Below are 10,682 nucleotides of genomic sequence, written 5' to 3' on the forward strand. Positions count from 1 at the left end.
TTCCGTTTCACAAATTGTGGTTTTCTTTTTAAGTTCTTTCAACTGCTTACTGAACGATTTCATATTTTTTTCTTTCTCCAATGACAACATCATATTTGCTTTTTTGAGTAGTTCAATTTGCTGGCGTTGTGCTACTAATGTACTGTTCAACTCCAAAATTTTATCCGCTGTTTGCGTTTTGTGTATTTCCAACTCCTCTATCTTCTTTCTCAGTTCTTCAATAGTAGCCAAAGCTGAGTTTAACTCCAAATTGAACACATTGGAAGTATTCAGATTGTTTTCTCTATTTTCTTCAAATCTAGTGTGTTGTAGAGCTTGTGTAGAAGAAAAAAATTCATTGTTTTTCAATGTAATAACCGCTATTTTGTAAACGCTTTTACTTACATAATTCAAATGATGGATTTTCGTGATCTTCAGTGGTCACGACATCCAGGGAACATGCAATGGTCTCACTAGGAAAATTCGGGCGATGTATTGTGGGAATGGCTAAAAGCAATGTCAATCATGCTCTGTACAAATATTTTAGAATTTACAAAATAGAAAGTACCATTAGAAAGCAGCATCCTACATTGCTTCGCACCAATAAGCTGGTGACGTATCCGATACCGCTTATCATAACTGCTTGCATGAAAATGTCGCGAGCAGATGCCCTGCTTTTTCAGAGGTTTCCAGTTTTCTGATTGGCCACAGTAATTAATCCATCTGTCTAATCTCTCTCCGCTTTTTGGGAAAGTGTGATAAACAATGTCCGGATCACATTTTGTAAGTAGAGCCTTGTTTCCACATCCTTTCACCGCGCAATAATACGGCATCTGAAATGAAGGGAAAAATAATGTGCGTTCATTGCAGTGATGAAATTCTAGAATGTGTACATTGTTGAATTACTTACTGTGACTTTTTCCTCCGTTTCGCACTTTTCCGAAAATCTTCAATTTTTTCCCTTCACGAGCATAAATACCACTGTAGCAGTTTTGGAAAACAAAAAAGTTGCTGTCATTTTTCATCCCCTACCGCATCTTCTATGCCTCATCCTCATACTGTCGAAAACGAACCACCTGTCAATTCCAGCTCCTTGGCTGTACCAGAGAAGAGAAGTGGAACTCGAGAGAAAAAAGTGGCAACGATTTGTGGCAAGAAAATGTAAACAATGAAAAAATTGACAGATGGTTTACGCTCTAAAAATTTAACATATTGTTAAGATGTCTCTAAGAGGGTGGGAGACATCATATATAAGGTGGGAGGTTCGTATATAATGTTAGCATCATCATGATAAACACGGCGAATGGGATAGAAATTATGAACTGAAAATTGAATATAATATACATATAAACGCTGAAACGCTGTGGACAAATATTATAATGCATTTTTATCGGCTTAAAGGCCCATTTATACGTTGCTAGTAGCTGACTTGACAGTGAGCAGCTACTGACCCGGTGGACTCGCTTGACAATCGGTTGACTCGCCTTGTCTGTTCACACAGTGTGAGTTGTTGGCATGTAACTAGATACAACAGCACGGGTTTACCAGGGATGCCAGGTGATTTTTCAAATGTACATCAAATAATGAGAAACAGGAATCAGATCAGAATTTGACAGATAATTGATCCGAAATCGACATCTCTATTGGCAGTTTTTATCTCAGGTTTTCAGTTGCATTTATTATCACACAATTTGATCCCGAAATACACGCTAACCGTAGTTTATACCGTATACAATGTTGTCCAGCAAAACACGGCTGACTGTAGTTCGTACCGTGACAAAAGCGGTTACAAAAATACTTTGTGCTGAATTACTTCGAGCTGAAGGTACTATTCGGAAAAAGCAGAAAGGCAAAAGGATTTGGGCCAGGAATTGGATGCAAAAAAAAGGAGCAACAAATACAATACTGAACGAACTCTACGATAATGATCCCCGAGAGTACAGAGCAGTGTTGAGAGTAACACCAGAACAAGTGGAAACACTATTGGATTTAATTGCTCCAAAAATACAACGCCAAGATACACTTATGAGGGGTGCTATACCTGCAAGAGTGAAATTAGAAATTACTTTGGTGTACCTCTCCTCTGGAATATCGTTCAGATTATTGTCGATATTTTTTAGAATCTCGAAGGCATCCATAGCTAAGATAATTCCGGAAGTATGTGACGCTATAAATTTCAGTCTAAAAGATTTTATTAAAGTAAGTAGCTTTTTTTATTATCTAAGTTCTATTGTATGGAAAGTGATCCTTAAAAATAGTACAATATTGCATGACTTGGTTATAGTATTTGCGACTGTTGATTTGATTGTGAAGATGTAGGACGTTAGGGTGATCTTGGTGGAAAACCTACAGTCGCCTGTGATGTTTCAGTATATTCGTGATCAGAATATGTGTATTGCATTCTACTGACGCAGAGGGCATTCTTACGGTATCTAGAAAGAATTGCATGTATTTCATCTGTCGCATCAATTCTATCAATTGGGGATAACTGTCTGAGCTGCATTATAACATGTCTTCCAATTGCCTCACATTCATCTTCTGGTTCTCCCATACTCGAGGCAGACACTGTTAAATTATTATTCAGTTCCTTCAGTTCATTCACGGCCGCTTGTATTGTAGACTGCTCAGTTGACAATTTCTTCTTCGATCTTCTGTTCGATGGCTTCTTTGGTAGGATTTCATCAGCGTTGTTTTCATCAGTAGCATCGAGGTACTCCTCATCGATTATTGTAATTTCTTCAGCAAAATCGCTCCCAGATGTTGATGCATGAAATGGTTCCTGAAATTGAAAATATTTTATTTTATGACACTATTCTAATTGAAATCATAACTAACAATTATATTTTAATTTTTCAGATGCCGAATAAGGAAGAATGGCAAGATATAGGAGTAGGATTCCATTCAAGGTGGAACTTCCCAGGTTGCTATGGAGCTATTGATGGGAAGCACATCACAATTCAAGCACCACCTAATTGTGGTAGTGAATATTACAACTATAAGGGAACGAATAGCATAGTGTTAATGGCAATCGTGGATCACGATTATTGTTTTAGATATGTTGATATAGGCTCATACGGTCGTAACGCAGATGGTGGGATATTTCAAAAATGCTCTTTATATTCTCATCTAGAAAACAATATTCTATTGCCTGAAAATGGCGTTTTAGTAGGTGATGATGCGTTTCCATTAAAGCCGTATTTATTGAAGCCCTATAAAAATACACCGACTAAAGAAGAAAAGATTTTTAACTACAGATTGAGCAGAGCAAGGAGAATAGTTGAAAATGGATTTGGCATTTTAGCATCTCGTTTTCGTATTTTGGGAAAACCAATCCAGGTTAGAGAGGATACCGCAATGAAGATAGTTTTATGTGCATGTACTTTACACAACTGGTTGCGTATGTCTGCATCGAAAACGTATACTCCACCAGGAACAATTGACTATGAAGACATAATAAATTTTGAAATTAATTTAGGGCAGTGGAGGTCAGAGATTGAGGGTTTACGAAGCATTCAACGCTCACGGATGAATAATAGATCAAAGGCTATTGCAGAGAAAATGAGAGATAAATATAAACATTACTTTAATAGCGAGGGAGCGGTTACTTGGCAAAATAATATGATTTATTAATTAGAGAATACAGTATAATATAGTGTAGTATAGTTGCAGTATAGTATAATATCGAATCATTTAGTAATGTATATATATATTTAGTGTTATAGTGCATTATATAATAGAAGAAAATAACTTACTAGATTACTTATTGTTTGTTTTTCCTTCAGATGAATAATATTCATGATGTAATCCATGGCATCGAACCATTGGACGGAAGGTTTATATATCTCATCAGTACCACATCCGCTTCGTTTGCTTTTCTCAATTTTTAATTTCTCCTGGTTGTATGTAGAACGTAAATTTTTTATTTTTTTTGTAACTTCTTTCGTATCCGATAACCCCACTTCTGAACGAATGTATTCAAGCGAGGCTTTACGCAAATCTCTGTTTTTATAATTGGGATCCATACAGTTCCACAAAATGGTTTGTTCTTTATATAATTCCACAAAGTGTTCATTTTGTTCCGAATTCCATCTTTGCGTCATTTTTTTGCTTTTAACTGCTGCTGCTAACACGAAAAAACATGCAAACAAACAGAATGCACACGGACTACTATCTCTTCGTATTTCGCCTTGACAGCAGCTTCTTGTGCCGATTTGTGAAGTGAAAATGATAGTTGATTTACAGGTGGAATAAATACGCGTCAAAAATTGAAATTATGAATGAAAATGAACTTTTTCAAATCGAATATGTATTCTGTTTAATAGAACAATACTTTTTCTGCAAGTAGTGAGTGAATCTTGAACGAAAATTGTGTCTGATGATAACTTTATACTATAATGATAAGTTTTGGTGGAAATATAAAAAAAATATATAGGAAAATAGTTTATTGAGGATCAGGGTCACGTGCTTTAAATGGTCAAATAATGTATGTATGAAATTTTCATTCAAATTTTAACGGTTTAAAACTGCCTTCAAGTATACTAATCTGATAGAGAAATTTGCCTCACAAACACGGATGCCGCCATTTAATATAGATATTCTATCTTTGATTAGGGATGCCAGGTATCTTTCTCAAATATCCTTGCACGGCATATGGAATTATCATCTGATGTCTTCACTCATGGATGGCTTATGTTTTTGTTTTCAAGAAAACTATCTCAAAAAGAAAGAGTATAAAACAAAATAACAACGATTTTATTTAGAAACTATGTGGGTTTTATTTGTTTTCCAAGAATTTTCGAGTTTGTTAATATTTTGAAATATCTTCAAAATGGAGACATTTCTTTACGTTTGGCATCCCCGATTCGAGCGCTAAATGCTGTTTTTGACGTTTTTAGGGATGCGAGTGCGAGTAAAATCAAAAAACTTTGAAGTAGCTCGCACGCCGGATTACTCATGACACTAACTGGCATGATGTGTTCACACGGTGTGAGTAGCTGCACTGCAGTAACTGACTAGACCGACTCGTATGCTTACTCGCACCGTCTGAACCCGGCTTAAGTATAATGCATTATCAAAATAAACCCATATGTATTGAAATCATAACTTGCTGTGCTATTCATAACAACATTTATGGTCGTATTCCACCAATGATGACAAATGTGTAATTTACGAATGAAGCTTCGCCATAGAAACTGAACATTGAATAAGAAAATTAAAATGTGGCAAGAGCATCAGTTGAAATATTTTAAAGCATTCTCAACGGAATAAATTGAATGATACAATAATTATATGACTAAATAATGTATGTGCGCTTAAAAAACAACATAAAAATATGATTTCTGAATTAATTTCTCTTTGGATAACATATCCAAAAATGTGTTCTTCTTCGTTTTTAAATTATGATTTTTCAAATTTAACCGATGGTTCAAAAAATCATGTTTCTACTTTTTTTCCAAAAATTACGTTTTTCAAAAATTCATAACTTTTGATCTACTGAACCGATTCAGATAATCGACATAGTTAATTCAAGTCAATAATTTCACACTTGCAAAAAAATTTTTTTTTATTTATAAAAAACAGATACAATTATTAATCACGAAAACAAAATTATTTTTTTCGCAAGTGCAATATTTTTCCAAAAAATTCTAGGCTTTAATTTGATATATCTATCATCTGAATCGCTCTAGCAGTTCAAATGTTATGAAGTTTTGAGAATAGGAAAAAGGGGAAGAAATTAATATTCCGAACTATCGGTTAATTTAAAAAAATTATAACTCAAAAAAGAAAAAAAGAACATTTCTAATTTTGAGTAAAAATCCTCAGTTTTCAAGAAAAAATATAGAAAAATATAGCGCCGTTGGCCCCGAAACCATGTAAACTATAAAAACGGATACAATCAAGAATTTCAACAAAAAAAAATATTCAAATTTCTTGCAAGTTTGATATTTTTTCCAAAAAAGACTAGCTCATTAACTAGCAATTTGATGTATCGATAATCTGAATAGGCTTAGTGGTTCAAAAGTTATGAGTTTTTGATAAAAGTCATTTTTGGGAAAAAGTGAAAAAAATCGAATCACCACAGCAAACATTAAATCGTATAACTTTGTACATGATAAGTTACATATAAATTCGTATCAAATCACAATCGCATAAAATATCAATCAAAATATCGATCATGTATATCTAAACTCGCATAAAATTCAAAAACACGATTTTCCATGTCATCGATGGATTGAGTGGTAACATTGTCGGATCAATTCGCATATCAGTCCAAAAACCATCACATATCGTTATATACAGCTTTATATACGTACAAAATATGGCATATACGTATATCGCCTCCACTTTTGCGTGTATATGCTAGTTATATGCATCATATATCATACAAATGTGTCTTGGTTGTATGTATATCGCCTCCAATTAGAGCTATTCATACGACTTAATGTTTGCTGGGACCCAACAAAAAAAAACAGGAAGTGGGTTATATTTATGGTATAACCGCAAGGGTGACGTAGGACTATCGTTGATTTAGAGATCATTTGTTTGAAGTTGAATCTAAATCCATCCTGAATGAATGAATAAATAAATATTTGGGTGACTTCAAAAACGAGAGTGTTACGTTGGAGACTCAAGGTTTTATGCATTCAATATTGGATACAAAAAACCTTGTTCTGAAGAATAATCTTCAGAAGCTTTCCTGCTAACTGCACTTGATTGACAAATCACAAAACCAAATGTATGTGGTCGCAGTATTATATGGATAGAAAACATTAAAATAAACTCGCTTGAATATAATTTTCAATTCTAAGGGGAACTGGCAGATTATTTTTCAGCAACGATCATTTCTTTCCAGGTTTCCTCTCGATAACCAGCAAACGAAAAGAGTTGCGCGCGTGTATGTGTGTGTGTGTGGCGGCTGCTTCTATGTCTTCCCGAGGAACCGTATTTCGATGCTGATACTCTCTTGGTCACGAGAGTATCACGGCTTTTCTGCGCTCCCTCACAGTTAAAACAAACTGATTGCATTTCAGGTCAGGTCAGGCCAGGTAATGAATCCCTCGATCCCTCGCCGTTCAGCTCGTTCAGTAACGATGTTGTCTTGTCGATGTCCTCAGGCGTCGTGCACAAATTACGTAACGCTAAAAATCCGAATTTTGAACCACCTCTCCCCTCCCCCTTTCGTAACGCAATTTCCTATCTCTAATAAACAGAAAGTAACGCAACATCTACCCCCTCCCCCCTTATCGCGTTACGTAATTTGTGCACGACGCCACACAAAAAATGAATCGGTTTCACCACCAGAATATCATTTCAGTATGCTTTTCGTGCGTGATTGAATCGAGAGAAGGTGTGGTTTACGATGGCAATTTGGAAGGCAAACTAGAGGAGAATGAACTCTCTGAGTATGAAAATTTCGGCGACTGAGCAATAATCGATTGAAAATTATATAATTTTCGCGATACGGAACATTTTCCGTTTTTCATGTTATGCATCCAATATTGGATACGAAAATATCCTACTGATGGGAAAGAATAATCTTCAGAAACTTTCCAGCTAATTACACTTGATTGAAAAATTATGAAATCAAATGTATTTGGTCGCTGTATTCGCCATATAATTAGAAAACATTAAAATAAACTCTTTCGCATGGATGTATTCTTCAATTCCCAGGGAACTGGCAGATTATTTTTCAGCAACGATTAGATCTTTCCGGAATTTTCTCGATGCTGTATGGCATCCAAACGAAAATTCTCGTTTCAGTTTGGCCTGTAAAAAACTTTTCTAAACTCTAATCCATCAAATTTGGAGCCCTGAAAAGGGCCGTTGATTATATGCTAAGCTAATATAGCACCCTCTCCTTGGATTCGATGGGCCAGCTGAATGTCCTTGGGCATGATGTGACGCGTTTTGCGTGTATAGCACACAAATTTGTATCTTCGAATAAGCCTCCTGCAGCGTCATAACCGCGGAACTTTGGAAGCGCAAGTCGGTTTTGAAGTCCTGAGCAATTCCACGATCCAAAAGCTGCAAAGGTAGCTTGCGGATCAGCAATTCGGTCGACTTCTGATAGCGACGAATTTCATGCAAAGTTCCCGGTCGATAGCGATGTGGCTTCTTCACCTATCCTGCGGCTGGTGCGCTTATCCAAGCTGCTTTCGTGTGCCTTACCACTGAAAGACTAACTAGCTATCTGCTTGGTCCCAAACAAACGAGTCGTCACGGTGCGAGAGTAGAATAAGAAATGAACGAAAGCAAAGGAAGCGTCATTTTATAAACCATAAAATATAGAATCTAAACCCCACCCTTATTATATTCGTTGCTTACCCTGAGAGAGAAACGAATAACATCGAAGTAAGTATACAGTAATGTATTTGAATCCGGACACTTTGCGTTACATTTAATACCAAACAGCAGCCACAACATTTTCTGCATGTTGAATTAATGCGATTGATAAGTAACTATCAAGAAACTATCAGTAACTATATTAGCAACTATTAATCGCATAAATTCAACATGAAAAAAATGTTATGGCTGTGGTATGATATTGAATGTAATGCAAAGTGTCCGGATTCAAAAGCATTACTGTAAAAAGAGTTAACTCGACTGAAATTTTTTCGGTTCGGCCTGCAAAAACGAAATTAAGAGCCCCCGCCGACTGCAGACTGACTTGTCGACCGATAGTTCGGTCTGCTTCTTAATCAGTACGGAGAAAAAAAAGTCTGTAGTGTACAGCATAATGCATAGACGTAAGTATGAGCTTCCCCATCTCACATTCCAATAAGATTAATCGGTTTCCAAGTGGGCGCGCTACACACGGATACGAACGATTTCAATAACCTGTTTTCGAAGCTATCATTAAGCTATTGAAACAATTTTTCGACTCAATAAATAGCAATCATATAACTCTTGGACATTTTATCTTTTGTATGAAATGATTATCATACTGTTCCGTTGATCCGAAGCAGAATGAATCACGCTTAAAGAAGGAATGGATTTTTTCTTGGAATTTAGTCAGCAGAAATAATGCCCTTTCCCAACAATTAAAAACGACAAACGGTAAACAGTTTCATCAAAGTGATTTCTTCGATATGGGGATATATTCACTACATCATGTCATATATTTCATATTTTTCATTATGAAATCCATATCCATGGCACCTATCGGTATCGAATTATCATCGAAACCAAGATTTTCGCTAAATGCTCCTTTCAGTTCGGCCTGTAAAAAACTTTTCTGAACTCTAATCCATCAAATTTGGAGCCCTGAAAAGGGCTGTTGATTATATGCTAAGCTAATATAGCACGCTCTCCTCGGATAAGATGGGCCAGCTGGATGTCCTTGGGCATGATGTGACGCGTTTTGCATGGATAGCACACAAATTGGTATCTTCGAATAAGCCTCCTGCAGCGTCATAACCGCGGAACTTTGGAAGCGCAAGTCGGTTTTGAAGTCCTGAGCAATTCCACGAACCAAATGCTGCAAAGGTAGCTTGCGGATCAGCAATTCGGTCGACTTCTGATAGCGACGAATTTCATGCGAAGTTCCCGGTCGATAGCGATGTGGCTTCTTCACGCTTCCTGCGGCTGATGCGCTTATCCGAGCTGCTTTCGTGGTGCCTTACCACCGAAAGACTAACGAGCTGTCTGCTTAGTCCCGATGAAGCGAGTCCTCACGGTGCGAGAGTAGAGTAAGAAATGAACGAAAGCAAGGGAAGTGTCATTATATAAAACATAAAAGAATCGAATGTAAACCCCACCCTCTTTATTGTGTAAGCTTACTGTATACTCACGAATATAATAAGGGTGGGATTTAGATTCTATACTTTTATGGTTTATAAAATGACGCTTCCTTTGCTTTCGTTCATTTCTTACTCTACTCTCGCACCGTGAGGACTCGAGCTCGTTAGTCTTTCGCAGACAGCTCGTTAGTCATTCGGTGGTAAGACACACGATAAGCAGCTCGGATAAGCGCACCAGTAGCAGGATAGGTGGAGAAACCACATCGCTATCGACCGGGAACTTTGCGTGAAATTCATCGCTATCGGAAGTCGACCGAATTGCTGATCCGCAAGCTACCTTTGCAGCATTTGGTTCGTGGAATTGCTCAGGACTTCAAAACCGACTTGCGCTTCCAAAGTTCCGCGGCTATGACGCTGCAGGAGGCTTATTCGAAGATACAAATTTGTGTGTTATCCATGCAAAACGCGTCACATCATGCCCAAGGACATCCAGCTGGCCCATCTTATCCGAGGAGAGCGTGCTATATTAGCTTAGCATATAATCAACAGCCCTTTTCAGGGCTCCAAATTTGATGGATTAGAGTACAGAAAAGTTTTTTACAGGCCGAACTGAAAGGAGCATTTAGCGAAAATCGTGGTTTCGATAATAATTCGTTACCGTTAGGTGCCATGGATATGGATTTCATAATGAAGAATATGAAATATATGACATGATGTAGTGAATATATCCGAAGAAATCACTTTGGTGAAACTGCATTATAAAATTATTTGTGTACGAATGCCGCAATCGATAGTCGACTCTAATTTGCGCTGGGTAATTTCCTCGGAGGACTCGATTCCTCCTTTGAGCATTAATAATCTCTTTCTGGCAAAATGATGTGGTATGAATCACATTATTTGAATGATAGAATGAAGAAGTTTTCTGCCAATTTCCTTCAACCTCCAAAATCTTTCTCCCGTTTG

At 36.9% G+C, this 10,682-nt stretch overlaps 1 protein-coding gene across 3 annotated transcripts; it reads right to left on the reverse strand.

Moving 5' to 3' along the window:
- Positions 1–1,357: 1,357 nt before the first annotated feature.
- On the reverse strand, positions 1,358–5,026 carry LOC129762592 (uncharacterized). Of its 3 annotated transcripts, XM_055761019.1 has the most exons (3): positions 3,732–5,026; positions 2,469–2,758; positions 1,369–2,411 (listed from the first exon to the last, which is right to left on the reverse strand). In XM_055761019.1, exons 1-3 carry the CDS (start codon positions 4,077–4,079, stop codon positions 2,303–2,305), a joined length of 747 nt encoding a protein of 248 aa, XP_055616994.1. In that variant the 5' UTR covers positions 4,080–5,026; the 3' UTR covers positions 1,369–2,302. The 3 variants fall into 3 exon arrangements, 2 of the variants coding, with proteins under 2 accessions (XP_055616994.1, XP_055616993.1); XR_008740672.1 differs by having other exon boundaries at positions 1,358–2,758; positions 2,815–5,026; XM_055761018.1 differs by having other exon boundaries at positions 1,377–2,758.
- Between the last annotated feature and the right edge of the window lie 5,656 nt (positions 5,027–10,682).

This window comes from Toxorhynchites rutilus, chromosome 1, assembly GCF_029784135.1.
Source record: "Toxorhynchites rutilus septentrionalis strain SRP chromosome 1, ASM2978413v1, whole genome shotgun sequence".
Classification (NCBI taxonomy): Eukaryota; Metazoa; Arthropoda; class Insecta; order Diptera; family Culicidae; genus Toxorhynchites; species Toxorhynchites rutilus.

Excerpts from the sequence above, each read along its gene's own strand:
- LOC129762592 (XM_055761018.1), bottom strand. The coding sequence starts at position 4,079 with ATGACGCAAAGATGGAATTCGGAACAAAATGAACACTTTGTGGAATTA. Across the intron at positions 2,759-3,731 it reads AACAAACAATAAGTAATCTA|GAACCATTTCATGCATCAAC; the intron begins GTAAGTTATTTT and ends TTTCAATTTCAG.